A 19,504-nucleotide genomic window follows, 5' to 3' on the forward strand; every position below is an offset into this window, starting at 1 on the left:
GTGATAAAAATTCGGCAGTAAGTTCGCTCCACGTTACCTTTATTACTATGACAACGATCAACGAAATGTGTCTGTCTACCCATTATGGACTATAGTCGTGAGAATATTTACTTATATTTTATTTATAGGTTATCTGTGTCGATTAATCATTCTCGTTTAGGAAACACGAATTATTTAGTACGTCAAAAATAATATCCGCCCGCGTAATGTTACCACGTAGATGAATACGCTGCAATTTGTTGGGATATAATTGAGGCATTGGGTTGTTTTAGGAGTAGTATGTGAGATTTCATAAATAATGCAAATTCATAAATCGCAATTGCTCTCTTCTTATAGACTGCTACAAATTGCTATAAGGGGAAAAATCGCAGGAAGTCCCTGTGTTTGATAATTGTGATTCATCAGCAACTTTTAGTTATTAGTATAAAATGATGAAGTCACCATCAATTAAGTATTCATGTCAGCCAATTGGTTTTTATGAAGAGTGACTGAACCAGGTGATGGAAAGAATAATCATATAATAAAAAAATATAATTTACACTTCAATTTCAATAACAAATAGTAGCAAGTAAGCAATTATTGTGAGTAAAAATTATGGCATGTGAAATTTCACAGATAAAATAATACTCTTAGCTTTTTCTTTCTGGGAGTAGAAATTAACGGATACATTATTAATTGACAAAATAATACGCTATATTTTCCTGGAGGGTTAAGAAAGTCGTTTTACGCGATTCATATATTCGGGTTCCTCTCAGTTGACGTTAAGTGCTTGATTTTTGAAACAATAAATTAATTACCTTTAAATGAATAATTTCTGTAATAAGTATGTGTCACCTTTTCTCATGCATCCAAAGGGCATCATCATCAACCAGGGTGTTTGAGATTTGCTCCCTCGCTTTATGAACTTTTTATTTGTGTCTATAGAGACTCACATTCGCAACAAAATAATACACAAAATTGCAGACTCGGTCATTTTGTCTGTTATTGCAACTTTGAAGCTTACCCTTATTTGTTTCATAGTTTATATTTGAATAATAACTCCCCACTCGCTCATTATAATATACCTTAACTTTATGTGGGACACGGTGCCCCATAAAAGAGGATATAGCCTATTTATACAACACTGACTACGCTTGGTATATGACTATTTCTAATTTTGATTTTCTTTCTCTTGTTTTGTTGCGTAACAAGACTGATATATTTCTTCAATCAACTTCAAACAAGGAGGAGATTCCCAATTCGGATCGATTCTTTTATAGGTTTTAAAACCGGTTGTTAAACCGACTTGGAAAATTACGATTTTATTTGAAAGTATATATTTTCATAAATGCCATAGAAATTTCATCATAATCAGTTCAATATTTTTGATTTTTAAATCAGAATGACTGGTTTAGCAGTGATTGAATTACTGTTTTTTAATCAAATCTACTTATTACTTTGTCATCATTATTATTTTTGTTATTCATGTATTTTTTTCTGTTTTTATATTATCGATAATCTCTACGTAACGCAGGTTATTTCGTCTAGAAAACTAAGTGATTATTTATTTTTTCTTTCTTTATCAAATGTATGCAAAGAAAAGAGATGTTTTAATAAACATTTAAGACTCACGTTGCATGATTTCTGATTTATAATAGATGGGAATTATTTGGTTGAAATATCTACCTATTCATTGGCATCCAACACAGTAATTATACGAAATAACACTATATGAATGATAATGTTCACCTAAATGATCATGTTAATTCGCGTCTATTATGAACCGCAATTTTCTTTCACATTTACTTTTAATGACCATTAAAAAAATTACATCATATATTTATTTTTTGGTATTTGATGCACTAAGATCTGGGCGTAATCTTCGCTAGTTAATACAAGTAACGGGATACTCGAAGTGAGGGGAGAAAAGGGCTACTAGTGTAACAGATTGAAGTGAAATGTAGGGTGATGTCGGCGTGCATCCCGATGAGGATGTATGCTCTATTTCCGCAATTAGATACGATGGGGGCAGTGGGGGTTATAGGAACAAATGACCTAGATAGAAGCGATTAGTACCTACTTACTATTAAGCTTCAAGATTATTAATTAAGATCTTAAGATTGTATCAAAAACAGATCAAATAGCAATCAGACAATTTTTTTTATACCACTGAGGTGGCAAACAAGCAAACGGCCCATTTGATGGTAAGTGGTTACCGTAGCCTGTGAACACCTGCAATGAACAGTTGCACTAGAGGTATTAATATCGATATATCTGGCTGATATTGAAAAATTTTCTTTTTAAACGCTCAATTTTTCTTTGTTGCTATTCGATTAAAAATTTCCCATACTATATAGATATTTTTAAATTTCAATTGTGAATTGTCTCTTCTCATGTTATATTAATGACTTATATATCTATATAATTACATTTGTAAATTGTGTTACTTTATTCTCTATGTTGTATAATGCAAATAAAGTGTATTCACTCACTCATAAAATGAGACTCCTAATTTCCGTCCTAATATATTCTATAGTAGTTGTACGTACTCAACGTATATGTATATACATATATAGTAATTCTATTTATTAAAGATATATATGAGAACTTGTTACAAACACTTTGTCTTCTAATTCTATTGTAAAAGTTATCGGTAAAAGTTGGCGTTATGAAACTTTTACGACACGAAACACGGATTAGTTTGATCTCTTTAAGTCACTGTTAATGATATTAGATAATAATATAAGTGACCTTCGTTTTTATTGTAGGTGTAAAGAGAGTTTAAAAAAGAATTAATATACATATACATATATATAAAAACACATATATATAAACACTTACATATCAATATGTAATATTCATTGTTACCCGTGACTTTATCCGTGTTATGGGAATAAAAAGTAGCATAATGTCCATCTCTATCTCAAATACTGCGTACCTATATACCAAATATAACGGTTTTGTTAAATAGAAGCTACGAAATTGCATATAAATATTTTTAGTAACGATCTATTATGAGTTAATAGTTGTTTATTGGCTTTTTGTTTGATAACTAACAAAAAGTTAGCGAACAGATGTGAGCTCTAAATTTTGACGTTATATAAACCTGAAAAATTTGTTTAGTTTTATACGCGTGCAATCAATTGTTGTTGAGTTGCAATGTTTCAGAATTTTTTGTAGTTTCACGCCGGACTGTAGTTGATTATGGTAAGCACATTGAACAAGTTATTGACGAAAATACCTACAGATTATGTAAGGTGCTTTCTTTGCCAGACGTTACTTTTTACTACTATTTATCAGATCATACAGAGAACTCTAGGATCATTGAAAAAATTAAAATTAGTGCTTTGCTTTTAAGTAAAATTATCACAGAGCTGTAGCCTATTTGGTTCACTGCGACACACATGGCGATAACATATTTTTGTATTTTATTTCTTGTATTTTATTGTTATAATTAGGTAACTTATTTAATTGTATAAATTTACGTGTGTCATAGATGACTTAAAGTGTTTATCTATCTATCTATTATAAACATGAAAGTTTGTGAGGATGGATTCTAACTTAATATATGGATTTACGTAATTTTAACAATTCGTGCAAGTGAAGCCTCGGGATGCGGCTAGTATTTTCTAATTATTTATCAAAATATGTAGGAAAGGCCCCCTAAAGGTTTAAGGCATTTAGAAGTATGCACTTTAGACGTATACAAATATGCTAGTTTATATGGATGATAAATTAACAGGTCTCAGGTAATAAACTATAGAGTAGAATTCTCCTTTTATGGAAAAAGATCTATGTCCAATAGTGGGACATCAATGGCTTACAAGGTATTTACAAATTTGAAGATACTTCGATGCGCATTTCCAACCCTGATAACTGATACATTTTGTTCTAATTCAAAATAATTACAATATAAGTTACAGATAAAGGTAAATAAATATATGCTATACTATGACGCCATTATCCAGTTCCCAACAACCTGTAGCACGCTTCCCATAACGAAAACCGCAACTATATTGTCCCAACTAACGGAAAGGTATATTTTTTTATATGCTATGTAATAATATATGCATACGTAATTGTTTAATCCTTCGACAAGTTGAGAGTGAAGAGATTATTAGTAACGGGGACTAATAGTTCCATTGCTAGCAATATATCGTGTCATGGTTAATTCATGACGAATTCATCACGATGGGCCAACTGACCTACTTTCATCGTCAGCTGTCATCCCTCACTGGTACCCGCCAGTGCATACTGATTGCACGGGCGGGGTTATCATTCTATTATCATACGTTAAAAATATATTTATTCCATATTGATAAAAAAAACTTATGTATACTTTCAAATTATTGAAGAGTGTGTGTTCAAAGTTACTAAGCGTCAAGGTTCATAAATATTTTTTATTGAGTTGTTGAATTTTGCATTCTTACTATTAAAAGATATGTTTAGGTGCACGAAATTTTGAATAGTCATTGAATAGGTTTTAATCTTACGATTTTTCAAAGTTCGATATTTGAAATATTTCTTTTTTTTTTCGTGATTGAACTATGTTAGAGAACTGAAGGAGGCAAAATTCGAACTAACTTATAATAATTCGTTTCCTAAATTGATCTAATCGAAATTCGATCCCGGAGACATGATATCCATATTTCAAAGTAAAACATACCCACTTTAACACTAAGAAGATATTCTAAAAATAACACTATCTTAGGTAATATTTTATCAACATTGTATTGTTTAATACCAGCGGTAAGTATTTGCATGAAGGTAACACAAAAGTCGTAAAACTAAATTTTATGTCATGTTCGACAGGGGGTGTTGTCAGTTTTCCGTTCGTTTCCCCTTGTATATTTTTTTGTAAATTAAAGATATAAACTCACCCGTCATCTTTTCTATAAGCCTGATTTATTATCTAGGATTTTGAATGATTCAACTTGTCAAGAAGAATTTTACGATGAAAAGCTTTTTGTGTTGGAGTACTTTCAATATGATTTAAGAAATTATGTTTGCTTAAGGATTTTAAATAGACTAAATATACTATAAATAGTAAATAGAATCACGACAACAATCCCTTACGTGGTAAACAGAGGTACTTATCGACTGTCACAGTTATCGTGTAACATTTAATATGCCCACATTTTGCCGAACACATTAAAATCCAGAGGCAGAAGGCGAGCCCGCTGCCATCACTCGGATCTATTTGACATGTTATCGGTGCCCTCAATTGACAGTGAGTTACTCTATTTCTATTTATATATTCAATACTAACTTTTACACCCGACTTCACCCGTATGACCGAGTATGTCAAATGACTGAGATAAATAGTATCATGTGCCTTTCTTTATGCTCTTCTTCATGTCCTTCTTTTTCCGCGTGACCAGAATATGTATACTGACCGGCAAAAAAAGTAGCCTATATCCTCCATCCCATACAGAACGTGTATATCCGAATGTTATAATGATTGGTTAAGCCGTTAAGGCGTTAAAAACAGTCATTGACATTTTTATAATACATGTACATATATCTAACATGCTTGTCTCCCCTTAGAGTAGTCAAACACAATGGAACGATTCAAACAGACCTCTTTCACTTCCTCCATATTCATCAATTTGTTCATACACGCTCGCTGGTTACGGGTACTTTTAATTTGGCCCTTCTTCAGCACGTTGCTTATTTGATCGACATACGTCCGTTTAGGGCGGCCCCTACCGACATCTCCATTCATTCGTGCTCGATAAATTTCTTTCGTAATTTTTCTTTCATCCATCCTTTACAAATGGCCAAACCAACGCAAATTTTGTGTTTTTTTTTTTTATGTCGACCTTTGTCATTATATCGTCTGTTAGTCCTCACTTCTTTTTAATCCCGACGTTTATAATATTTAGTAAGGATATCATAAAATATGTAATATTCGCTTATTTGATTTTCCGTTCCCGTATTTTTAAATTAATATTATTTATACATCAGCGGATATTTAAAAAGGAAATAAAATAGTCATCAAATCTTTTTATTATTAGCCAAATTTGAACAGACGAACTTTGCGGTTTATATATTACTAGGTCACGACGTTTTCAGGCGGGGGTCACATCTACCGTCTGTCAAATGTCACTCTCTGTCCCTTGGCAATTAAATTTGAAATAGGCGTAACCTTACTTATCTATGAAATATTATTCTGCACTCCATTCAATGTTTTTGGGTTGGCCACCATCAAATAGACGGATTATCTCATTTGCGTTGCGGATTATGGATTTCTATCGTGGTGACGTCATTGGCAACCGCACTCGCTACGTGTACCCGGATGATTTACATAGGATTTGAGTGAAAATTCAAACACCACATTCGGAGTCGAGGCTTTAATGATATTTCGCTCATTAAGTTATTTGAAATGACTTTTGTCTATTCAATAATATTAAACCTACTTAATCTAATATGCATTCGTTTTCTATTAAAGTCTTGTATATATTCATAAGCAAAATTAACAATAGCGATAATATTCATTAACTAGTTTCAATCTATTGTAAGTGGAAGTATCTTGCACAGATTATGTTATTGAAGGGCGGAACTTCACGTTACGAGCATTATTTATACTTAATATGAGGTTCTAATCTCGTGTAATTGTTCTTATCTTATGTAATTTAAGATTAAATAAGAAACACTTTCTATTCTAATTATAAAAAAAAATATTCTGAATATCGATTTGTGACTTCAATTTTATATAAATTCGGAAATATTATACGCACACATTTACAAAACATGCACACTTCTTGTCGTATAATATTTTATTCATATTGCATAAGGTTTTGGCTTTTGATTCTACGACCGGCCGTCTGTTTGACGTCAACCTTCTTTGGTAGTGCATTTCTTGGTGGTATCCGCCACTTACAATATGAAGGAAAGGATTGAGGTAAAAAGTGGAGGACAACGTGAACGAGTAAAGGAAGTTGGTAAAAAAGGAATGAAGGATTTGTAGGGAAAAGAGAAATAACGAATATTGTACCTAGTTACTGAATATATATTGGTCAGAAATTACAATAGCCAGGACAGGAGAAAACCCTTAACATAAACTGCAGACAAAAGATATGAAGGGATTGTTAGTAAGGGGGTCTAATTACCCGATTGATAGCAATATAACATATATTAAATCGGCCTCCACGCGATTCCTCTTAGAAGGCATCGTATTAAATTCTTGAAGAATTCGTCACAATAATCTAAATGACCTGATTTTACACTCACTTATCATCTCTATTCGGTGCCCTAACAACGTATACCGATAGCGTAAGGGGGTTACAATTTCCATCCTCACACATTAAAAAAAGACTATAGATACATAAATATTACAATTGTAATAAATAAATATATATTAAAAAATGACATTGAAAGTTTTTATCGACATGTTAATGTTTTGTAATTGTTATTACACAAATAAAGTCCTTTAAATATAGTCCTTCTGGTGAATGGGATAAAGAAAGTTTTTTTTATTTACGTCCCTACCGTTCATATTAATGTAAATCGCTATTAAATGCAGACATTCAAATTCAGACCTCTATGGACAATCGATAACGTATTAATAATTAAAGATTGTTTACACGAGAGACCTTTTCAATGCGAATATTATGATTTGTACTTCCATTGTTGTGTAGCGGTTAAATATACTACACCTTTTGATAGTTGGATTATCGCAAAGTATAAGCATCTATTTATAATAGTATTTCTATTCCAAACTAAACTGTCAAAAAGTGTAAAAAATCTGTCAACCCATAGTCATCAAATTTAATTTTTAATGAGATTTAAGTTGAGAAGTATTAGCTATTTTGTTACATATTTCAACCATTAATTACTAGATTAACTAGCCAGGGACTAATTACTATATCTCGATTTAAATTAGATTATTTAATATTCAGTATGGGGGTTTTTCAACAAAACTACTAAGGATTTTCAAACTTTAACACTTTATTTGTGTCGGCAAAGCACACTTGACACCCTTAGTATTTCAGATGTCCATAGGCTACAGTGACGGTTTAACATCAGATGAGCTATATGTTAGTTTGGATTATAAAAAAAATTGTGTTAAATATCCTTACTAATATTATAAAAGTGATACTGAATTTTGTATGTTACATTACAGCACTTTAACGAGTTAACCAATCACTATGAAATTTGATATACACGTACTACATGAAACAGATTATAGGTCACTTTTTATTTCGGTCAGCATACATGGCACAAGGACGAAGTCGCGGGTAATAGTTAGTAACTAAATAAAATTATGAAATACATATACATATAAATGACGAAATATTCTGTAAATTTTTTTTTTTGTACAACTTAGAATGGCAAACAAGCTGTAGGCCCACCTGATGGAAAGTGGTAACCGTCGCCTATAGACATGAGCAGTAGCATGGACATAACAGAGCATACTGTTTCGCCTATGATACCCCCCATGCGTTGCCATTCCTGAGGACTCGGGTGTTACTCCTCTGTACCCAGTAAATTCACGCTATATCCCACCCTTCAAATCGAAACACAGCCGTGCGAACACAACTGCTTCACGGTTGAAACACAAATGGGTTTTATTAAAAATATTTTAATGTAGAACACGAGCAAATTGTACCACGAGCGTTGCCAGATTGGGTGCTTTTTCGCAAATTTGTGTAAAAATTTGTTTTGTTGCTAAATTTCGAAAAATGAGATTCTTAGAAAAGTATTGAGAGAAATGGGCTTAAAAAAATTTGATTAATGTTTTTGTCATTTTAGATTGTAGTAAACTATGTAGCGGTATATATAATATATGAATGAAGGTAGCAAAACAGAAAACGAGATAAGACTAGGCTGGTAAAAGGACAAAATATATGCGACTAACAGTACGAATAGTCAGAAAAAAAGCGTGTTTTTTTATTCTTTTCTCGTCGTTTCATAGCAAAACGTAGTGAAAATCAATACAAATTTATAATCAATGTTAAAGTAAATATACGAATACTTTTTCTATGTACCACGATACTGAAACAATAACAGAAAATGGAATTGGTATTATTGTTTTCCATTTCAAATAAACCAAGTTATATGTTCACGTAATAAAACTTTGGTAAACAAATATACAGTAAATTCGTGTGTATCACTAATAAATATTACAAGTGGAATTGTGAGTAGTGAGTAGGTGGGAACGAAAACTTTCTGGTGAATGCTAATATTACACTAACTATTGAAACGAGTAACCAAAATTAACAACAATAACAAGTAACGTACTTTTTTTTGACAACAAAGCGACTTCACCTATGAACACACACAAATCAATGCACGATGAAATGTTGTAAATCTACTACTAATATTATAAACTAGCAATTCGACCCGGTTTCGCACGGGTAGATAGAAGTTTCTCATTTTTTCTCATTTCATAAAAGTTACTCACTGATAATGTAGCTTTCTAAAGGTGAATTAGTTTTTTTAAATTTGTTTTTGATTTTGTCCACTACTAGCGACCCGCCCCGGCTTCGCACGGTTGCAATATTTGTTTATGTAATTTTTAAACTGTACAATACCTTTTAGTTAGGCTGGTATTTTGGCATGTGTGAAAGTATTGCACTTATATTCTCTAAGATTGTAAAATGAATGGCTTGTAAAGTTTATTTTACTTTTACCATAATTTATTGTTTGGCAGTGATAAACGTAGATTATGCTGTCGCAGACTTTTTTGTAAAGCTAAAAGTAATGAACATTTTGCTATAGATTTTATTTCTTTATTTCGACCGTTCAGGCAGTGCACGCTATATTGTAGAATTTTTGCCGACTCCAGTTACATTTATTGTAATTAATTATTGAAAACATAGAAGTCACGAAATAGTATATGTGTATGTATATATAGTCGTTGTATATTTACGATTGACGTTCATTTTTAATTTTTGTTGAATAATTAGTTTTTTTTTTGTACAAAATAATCTGCTGGATATATCGCTACCTAAGCAGCTATATTTTTATTATTGTATTTCAGTATAAAGTGTCAGATATGGTTACAAAAGTAATGGATATAATATAACGCATTATTTTTCAAGAAATATTACGTATAAGGATATTATATATATATATTAATGTAAATATATATAAGGCAAATGTTATATATCAGATATTACAATAACATGGAAAATTCAGGGATTTTATACACAAATGGATACCATGAAAAGTTTCCATGAAATCCAGTAATTACAATTATCATGAAACGGAATTATGTTAGCCGAGGTTTTTCAAACTTAGCGACTCATCTACGTAAAAGCTATGCCTATTTATTTATCACATGATTGAGAACTCCTTTTAACAAATTTATAAAAAAGCCTAAGAACAAAGTAGCAACGGCTGACAGATGTCATATTTCAAACATCAAACAAAAATATACCGTATTTAGACAATTTCAATACAATGTTTTTATTTATTGTTCCATTTATTTGGAAGTTACAATTTTACTGAAAAAACACACAGAATAGTTAGAAATGCGTCCGTAAAATAAACATATTTGTAATATTGCACGTATTATAAATATATTACAGTATAAAATAACGAGTTGGCTTGATTTTTATGACAAACTGAGTTGATTCATTGTGTTACTACATCGCACTTGCGTGACAGATAACCATTTCGTAAATCTTATCGCAAACCTACGATTAAATGGAGCCGCTGATGGTTTGCGATTCCCACTTTGAGAATCTTTGGTATAAGGGGATTCACGCAAGCGTAAACTGTAGACGTTTGCTAATTAGAAAATACAACATTGTTTGTATCAGCTATGTTTGTTCAGCCATGATATTTTCTTAGAAAAATGTTTCTTACAATAAATCTTAGTGTAAGAAACACAATTGCATTATCCTTATTATTTCAGCCATTAACTGTGCACTGCTGGACATAAGCCTTTCTCATAAGGGGAGTTTTGCCAGTAGTTGTCATGGTAGGCAGGCAGGTCGGTAACCGCAGTTAGGCTTTTAGAGATGTTTTAGGAGGGACGCTGCTGCCGATCCCTCGCCCTCCCTTAGTCGCCTCTTACGGTATACACGTGAAAGGAGGGAGTGGCCCATTCTATGCCGGAGCACACACGGCGAATGGCTATTGTGTTACGGGGTAACTTTCGAATTAATGGAATTAGTGTTAAATTATGGATAAACGTTATATGGAATAAACGTTACCTTATTTTGTTACCCATTTATATATAGATAGATACACTTTAAAAGTCTGGTCTCTCTAAAAGGTTACAGCAGTAAACTAAGCTAAAACAAAACAAAAAGATTGATTAATAGGTGGTCTTATCGTTAAAAGTGATCTCTTCCAGACAATCTTTGTATTGTGAGAAATAATAATAAAATAATAAATATAATGATAGTTCCAGGGAGCGCCGCGTGGAGGTCGAACTGATAGAGAGTATTATTAGTAACGAAAGTATTAGACACTATTACTAACAATCATTTTCTCCTTCGGTGTAATTTCGATTTGATATCAATTTCATTGCGTCTAAAAGTAAGGACCAAAAGTAATATATCTATTTGTACGTAATTCGAAACACGTACAAACTAAGGAAAAATAATGTATCTTCCTAGGTATGTACATATTATAGCAACACTTGCTAACTATGAACAAGATTTAACACAAGAGGTATCATAATCAAGTTAATTATGTGTTTTTTGTAATACCTATAACTTTACTTCAGATTGACCGATTTTATAATGTTTTAAGCAAGAAGAAACAATAATAATTTATCTTTGGAATAAACTGTATCCACCTAAAAATATTTTGACGTTGACTGACAGCTCAATCGCCGCATAGCGTTCCGTGAATTAAATTATAAAAGTAGATAGGCGGTAATCGTTATGTACTCTTTTAGTGAAAGATATACTACAATTTATCCAAAAAAAAACCTCAATGTTTAAGGTTAATTCCACAACTATAACATCAGTTATACAAATTAGTACGAAACCAAACTCTTTGATAAGAAAAAAAAAATATCAAAATGTTATAAGAAAATGCAGACAAATATATAGTTGAATTCAGAACCTCTTTCCTTTTGAAGTCGGCTACAACCCCTGATTTATCACCATTTAGTTAATTAACGCTTACTCCTGCACCGAAATTCTATGCTTTCTCCCAAATTATGGCGTAGCGAAGAAATTCACATTGGCCTGTCTAAATTTAACAGAAGAGCTCTTTGTTTATTTTTAATTTATTTCTATTTGCCGTCGCACAAGGGACCTCGTGTTGTGTTTATTCTATACGCAAACCGGACTTTTTGGGATCACACCTGTATAAAATGTATTCGAGGAATTCTTTATTGTTTTAAATATAAATGGGGGCTTAAGTGCGGACAGGTTGGTTTAAATGTTGTAACTGGGAAAAATACTAAACACTTAATGACATCAGAAAAAGCTAAAAGTTAATTGAGACAGATACAATAACTAAGATATTTTATTTTTTATTTTTGAAAATTCTGTAGATTATAAAAATTACTTACATTAAGTACAATTATGAAGAAGTCCAATGTGAACAGGAATGATGTTATTGGATTAAAGTTGAGCTGAAACAAAAAATATGTAATTAGAATGGCATATACAAAATATGCCGTGTGGTCCCGGCATAGAACGGGCCACTTACTTTCTCGTTGGTGTCGTAATAAATGACTACGGGATCTTAATAGTTAAGATATGGACAGTATGTTCCTCTTAAAACATCAAAAGCCTTACTGCGGTTGCCAACTCGCTCACCAGGCGTGGTAACTACTGACAAAGCTGCTCTTATGGGGAAGGCCTATATTCAGTAGTGGACAGTTAATGGCAGATGTGATGATAATGAAGCACGTCTTAATCTAAATTCATCTTAATGTGAAAGTGTTATAGGTGATATGGTACCTATATCCATATAAACTGCAAATATTTTATTCTTGTAACTTTATTACCTTTATTTATTTAAATAATTGTAGCACAATTATTCTATTTTAAGCCTATTTCCTTAGATTATATAGATAGACCATCGAGTCTCAAAAAAGGGTCAACTTTTTGTCAACTACTTGTCAAAGCAGCTGATTCGTTTTTTTTTTATCAGTGTTCTATAACATATAAGTAACACACATAACGTATCTATATTTAATTATTTTACAAATAAAATGTTTTTTTACGCATTAAAAAGATGCAAAAATTGTAAGATAAAATAAATATAGAAATTATAAAGGAGTCACTCATAACTATTTATCACGTAAAATTGTATTAAAAAGTTGTCTCTCTTTTCTCGAAACATTTGTATGGAGACACTCTATCTATATAAGTCTATTTCATAGCTATGAGTAGAAATTGAGTATTTCTATTTGTAAGAACTGTAGTGACATCTATTTAAATTTATATCTGCGGCCACAACTTTCTATTGTTTATCAATCAGTTCACCCTCCCCCACTGAATCCGGTTCATATTATTATTATGCTTCAGTGGAAATATAATTTCTATTTGACCCCCAAGATCTGTCCTTACATTTTATATATTTCACTTTATATCATTATTGTATTCCTTCCAGTTCATTGAGTGGACGAGAGTTGACAATTTGCCACAAAAATTGTCAATCAGATATTTAAGGTTATTTCCGATGGCGATAACATTTTTCTATTCTATAAATTTATAGCGATAGGAGAGTAGATTGCTCATAAGGATGAAACATATTTTTCATCAATTTATGAATTATAAACATTGTTTACATATATTTCAGTACTTATTCGATTACTTTGTTACATTCCGGCTATATATTTTTTTATTATATAAACACACGGTCATTGTTTTTATTTTAAATTTTTATTTGTAATAGTCTTACCCACTTGTCACTACGTTCTGGTATATTCAAGATTTATAAATCTTTCCATATCCTAAATTACTATTAATGATCTTCCTCCAAACGTTATTTCAGATTTTATCTTAATATTTAGGAAATACGAAAGACCAGCTGTAATCTACGATTTAACGCGTGATTCAATAAATAAAGTATTACCGTATACTTTATTACATTGGAATACATTTAGTAGTTTTTGCGTGAAAGAGTAGTATAATTTTTGAAAAATATTACAGAACAGTCAAGTATATTGTAGCTCCTCACGCAGCGAATTTACGGTTTATTTATCATACACATTAAAACGTAAATGTGAATTACGTGTATGTCAGTTACCAACACTTGGGCGCTTTACTTAAGAATTACACGGTGTTGCTTTGAATGCTTTTGAATAGCTTCATATTAGAAATATTATCAAAAACAATAAAAACAATGTCTACATTTATCTACACTAATATTATAAAGAGGAAAGATTCGTATTTTTGTGTGTATGTTTGTAATGAATAAACTCAAAAAATACTTTGCCGATTTCAAAAGTTCTTTCACCATTAGAAAGCTACATTCATCCTGAATAACATAGGCTATTATAGATATTATAGATATAATAGATATTTATTGCTAAAAAAGGTTAGGAATCATTACTTAAACTTTAGTAACCTAACTCAAGGTGTAAAAAAATGCTATAAAATATCTTTCTTCGCGTGCGTTGCGGAAACTATTGGTGATAGAACAAAAGTATGTTCTACAATATTGAAGAAAATATCAATAACTATAAAAAATTTCACGATACTCTATGTCCAACTATTATCGTTATGTCACAATAACCACTTTTTAAAATGTTGTAAAAATGTATACCCGCGCGAAGCCGGGACGGGCCGCTAGTCCATAATAAAAAAAAACTGATTTTAATTTAATTATTTTAAATCTTTAAGAAATATTATAAATGTGAAAGTGAATTTGTTTATTACTTCTTGACGTATTAACGGCTCAGCCAATTGAGAAGAACATAGACATTTTAGAAGAACAAGGTCGCGAGTTAAAACTAGTATTTTTATAAATAAAAACTTAACTAGCCAATGCTCATAAAACATTTTCTTCCTCAGTGAAAATAAAGGATGTTTTTTTTCTCATTTATCAAAAGTTTCTACAAAAATAACAATCAGCCAATCGGCATGACAAACCACGCGTTTTGGGTCGCCCTTGCGGGGAGTAAATGAAACGCAAAGTTGTTGTTAGTCCGGCCTCGTTGCCCACGAGTTAAATTTTTTGGATAAAGTCGAAAAAAAATTATATAAAACAAAAAATGTGAATTATTTTTCATGTACTTATATTCTGTCAAGAGCATTAATATAGAAGCTGACCAAAGTGATGTAAGTTTTCGAGAATATTGAAAATTATTTTCAATATTTTTTATTGATTATTCAAAAAATATCCCATTTAGTTTACTAACTAGAATGTTAATTATGCGTAAAGCTGGTTAGTCGATTAAAACTACCTTAATTACCTACATTTAAGGTTACGTGGTAACTATTGTTCTTATTAGTAGAAATAATACGACCTTCCATAATGAGTCATTAATCTTCGATCGCTATTGTCTACGCACATGTTTTTTTTATACCACTGAGGTGGCAAACAAGCATACGGCCTACCTGATGGTAAGTGGTTACCGTAGCCTATGAACACCTGCAATACCAAAGGTATTATGCGCGCGTTGACGACCCTGAAGAAACCTCTTTACCCCCCTTTTGAATAACCCCATGCTGCGACAAGTGTTTCACCTCTAAATAAGGTATCTTCAGGAAAATTAATCGATTTCTGCTCGGAGCCAAGTGTTGACCGTTTGGCGCTCAGACTACTATTCGTAGTCAGCAGTCGACTTCTACTAATAATAATTGTAGTCAATCGTCAAATGTTCGCAATCGCATGTATATTAAAAATAACGGAACTAAACACAACAGCTCTAATCAAACTAACCTAGTGATATGGACTTCCGAAAAATGACTTCTAGTTCAGTAAAAAAAAATTGTAAAGCTGTTATTAAAAATTTGGATTTTGATAGTAAAAAATATTTGTAAACTTTCTAAGCAAAATGCGAAGTAAGTGCCAAACTTTTAGTGGTAGATTTATATACTATTTATGTTATGTTATTTAGTTCATTATCAGAGCACTTTTTAAATAATGAATCAGAATTTTTGAAAATCATTATTAAAAGGTGATATTTAACTCGGACGTTGCCATACTTCGATAAGTTTCAATATGAACACTCTTAATATTATTGTATTATAGAAATCATGCTTGATATTATAAAAATCATACCGTATTTTCAATCCAGTACCGGCATTGTAGGGTGAAGGATTGGACGGCGCCCAGAGGCGCTGAGGTCTAACAGGCGCCAGAAGCAAGGCATCAATAAAGGATCGCATTAACGTCGAATGCCAGTAGACAGGAATTCAATTTCTTCAATCTAGCGGATATATTATTTTTTAAAAAAATTTGTTAACCCAATTAAAATCCCAATGTTTTTAAGCCGGTCCTGCTCTTTAGGATAATATTACAAAATGTTAATTAATGTATTGGTATTGTTCACCTGCGATTTTACATTATCCGTATTTTAGAACGAGAGAATCCAATGACATTGACTACTTCTAGAAGGCGTATATGCTCGAGATTTTAAATGTGATCTTCAGAATTATAATTACTGAAACCTCGTCCTATTTGGTGCAATAGTTTTTGCGTGCTGCAAAAAAAAGAAAAAGAAATCTAAAAATATTGTTTTGGCTTTTAGTGCTTTTATTAAGACCACTTATACATTTTTTTCTTAAATATCTCCTATGTATAAGTACAGATATCGTCTAGTTACATTTTTTATATGTGTACAGAATTCATTATCACTGTTTTAACTTCTTAAGTAATAACATAAAACCTAAGATACTCGAGATAAAATGAAAAAATATGAGCCCTCGTTAAACATTATTATAGAGAGCGAAATAGAAGTAAGAAGGGGAGAAAAAGCTCAAGCTATAGTTACATTAGGCAGATTAAGGAAAAAAATATAGTCATATCGTATTAAAACATGAAGAAACTCGCTAAAAAGAATAATAAAAAAAAAATAGGTTATATACGTATTTGTACATTGTGTATGAGAAACGTCTAAAGAAAAAAATCACTATGCAAATGCGACAAAAACAATTATTGTCCGTTTTACCGTCGTTATACGAGAGTAATTAATTATAATAATAATAATAATAATAATGGGCGCGCACACACACACACACAAAAACTCACACACTGCACTTACTTGGTCTCGGCCCGTAAGTGCAGTATACGCAAAGTAGCGTATATACCAGCTATAGCTGAGTAATAAAGTTTGCATAAAATAATAATTTTATAATAATAATTTATTATATAGTTACCACTCGATATTCTGCTAATTCTGGAGACATTCCGATTATTAATAATCGACTCCCTCCTTCGAGGGTCAACTTCTATTACTATATTATTATTCTTAAACTGAGTCATACTCGTAATTGAGGTTGTTATTATTTTGTGGATTTTTTTATCATTGCCGATATACGTATAATAAATGATTGATTAAGTGATTGTGAGTTTGTTTGTTCCTTACCTCTTGGAGTCTTGACCGTTCAATCAATCGTCATGAAATTTATTATATACATAGTATTTAGAATGGAGAAGGGTACAAGAATTATTTCGGTCAATAAATATGTCCCTGCCGCGCGGACGAAGTTACGAGCTTGAATTATTAGTGTTATACATGTAAGTGGTCACATTTTGAATTTTATAGATGTAATTCAATAGTGCCTTTGTATATTTTCAGTAAACAAACTTACCAAAGGAAGTAACACAAAATTAGTAGGTATTATAATAATAATAACCAATGAAGTTAAATTAATAGGCTGTGTGACCCTGGCATAGAATAGGCACCTCTTTTTTTCCAGTGGATAATTTAATGGTCAGGAGATAGGGAGCAGTGCCTATCTTAAAATATCGCCAAACCTTAACTGCGGTTGTCAATCCGCCTGGTATGCATGGCAACTACCAGCAAAACTCAAAGGGGGTTTTGCTGTGGGAGAGGTCAATGTTCAGCAGCGGACAGTTAACGGTTGTTATAGGAGGATGGGATTGTTAGTAATTAGGATCTAACAGCTTTATTGCCAGCAATATACCATATTAGGAAGACTTCCACGTGGTTCCTCCTAGAAAATATCTTGTTTAATTCTTATGGAGTTCGTCATCATGGGCTTACTAATCTGTATTCATCGTCATTTATAATCCCTCACTGGTACCCTGTCAGCGTATACCGATAGCGCAGACGAGACTATCACTCCATTATCACCCGTTAAAAAAGGCTCTTATAATATTAATAACAAAGATAATAACCACATTTTTAAAAACAGATTCTTGAAAACAGTATATAATGTTTAATAATATTTTTCGATTACGAACCATTTTTTTTAATACTCTGATTTTAAATGACAATGACGTAATAGAATTACGGAGAATTTCTGAGTCGTGCAAGATTGGAATTAAACGTCAATAAAAAAAAACCTAAAGGATTTATTAATAAATGCTCTTGAAATAAAGTAACACTGACGTACTTTCTGTATTGGTTTGTTTAAGATTGTATAAAAGATTTGAGTAAAAATATTTCGATTACAGTCTACGTAATAAAATAGACTACTTTAGTCAATAATAAATACCGTTGTTATAATTTAGACGGTACTATGGTATTACTGCATAATAAGCCAAGCAAAATGTACAATTATATTTTTTTTTAACAATTCAATATCACTGGTAATATCATTTGTTTGTTTGACAATACTAATTTATTTCGATATTAGATTGTACTATACTATAGAACTAAAGTTGGATAATGTAAAACGTTTTGTAAGGAGAACGGATATCGATATCGCCGCCCATGTATATGACAGGTGTCAACTTGACATATTCCTTCAATGTACGGATTAGATAGCATTAATAATGTTGGCATAATGACATTAATCTACAATGCGATATCGATATACATAGAGTACCATCGTCCTCGCAATTGTAATGTCCACAAAATGCTTATTATTAGTATTCATCATATTTCCAAAATCTATATTTCTATAATAATATTATGAAGTCTATGTAGATTCTGAGTATATCTGTATTTATGGTATACAGAATATAGATATAAATATTGTTAAATGTATCAAACACAAATCGCTAAGTATGAAATACTTTTTAAAATTATTTATAAATAAGATTTAGTGTAAAATTTTGAATTTATTAGTATGGAATTCCTTGTGTTTTATAAGTTTTGTAGAAATAGTTTTAAGCATGTTTGCACAGAAATAACAGGCATTTTGAAAACGTTGCAGAGCTTCTCAAACGTCCCTCTCGGAAAGGAATAGTATACTCGTATGTGTAAAGGTCAGTCAATTCGTTCCTACTAAGCATTAAGCGTCATAAATTATTTAGCTATCGATATATTATTATATTTAGGGATCCGTACTCTTTAAGAATATCCAACATCTTGAATTCTGAATAATGTTGTCATGCAGGTATGGATGGCTATTCTTTCCGAAAAAAAAAAAGTTTTTTAAATCAGTTTAAATCGAAATGTGATAAATCCATTCGCAAAATATCAAGGAATTGATTCTTTTATTAATCTTTCTCAGATCGCTGTGCC

At 31.5% G+C, this 19,504-nt stretch overlaps 1 protein-coding gene across 1 annotated transcript in view; it reads right to left on the bottom strand.

Moving 5' to 3' along the window:
• LOC113517253 (uncharacterized) overlaps positions 1 to 19,504 on the bottom strand; it is a 171,110-nt gene that overhangs the window by 24,342 nt on the left and 127,264 nt on the right. Inside the window, exons 7-8 of the mRNA XM_052896650.1 lie at positions 12,461 to 12,523; positions 2,671 to 2,685 (exon numbers count right to left, since the gene is read on the bottom strand). Coding sequence (XP_052752610.1) covers positions 2,671 to 2,685; positions 12,461 to 12,523 — 78 coding nt within the window. The remainder of the gene's footprint in view (positions 1 to 2,670; positions 2,686 to 12,460; positions 12,524 to 19,504) is intronic.

This window comes from Galleria mellonella, unplaced genomic scaffold (genome assembly GCF_026898425.1).
Source record: "Galleria mellonella isolate WM207_F2 unplaced genomic scaffold, CSIRO_AGI_GalMel_v1 utg33, whole genome shotgun sequence".
NCBI classification, from domain to species: Eukaryota; Metazoa; Arthropoda; class Insecta; order Lepidoptera; family Pyralidae; genus Galleria; species Galleria mellonella.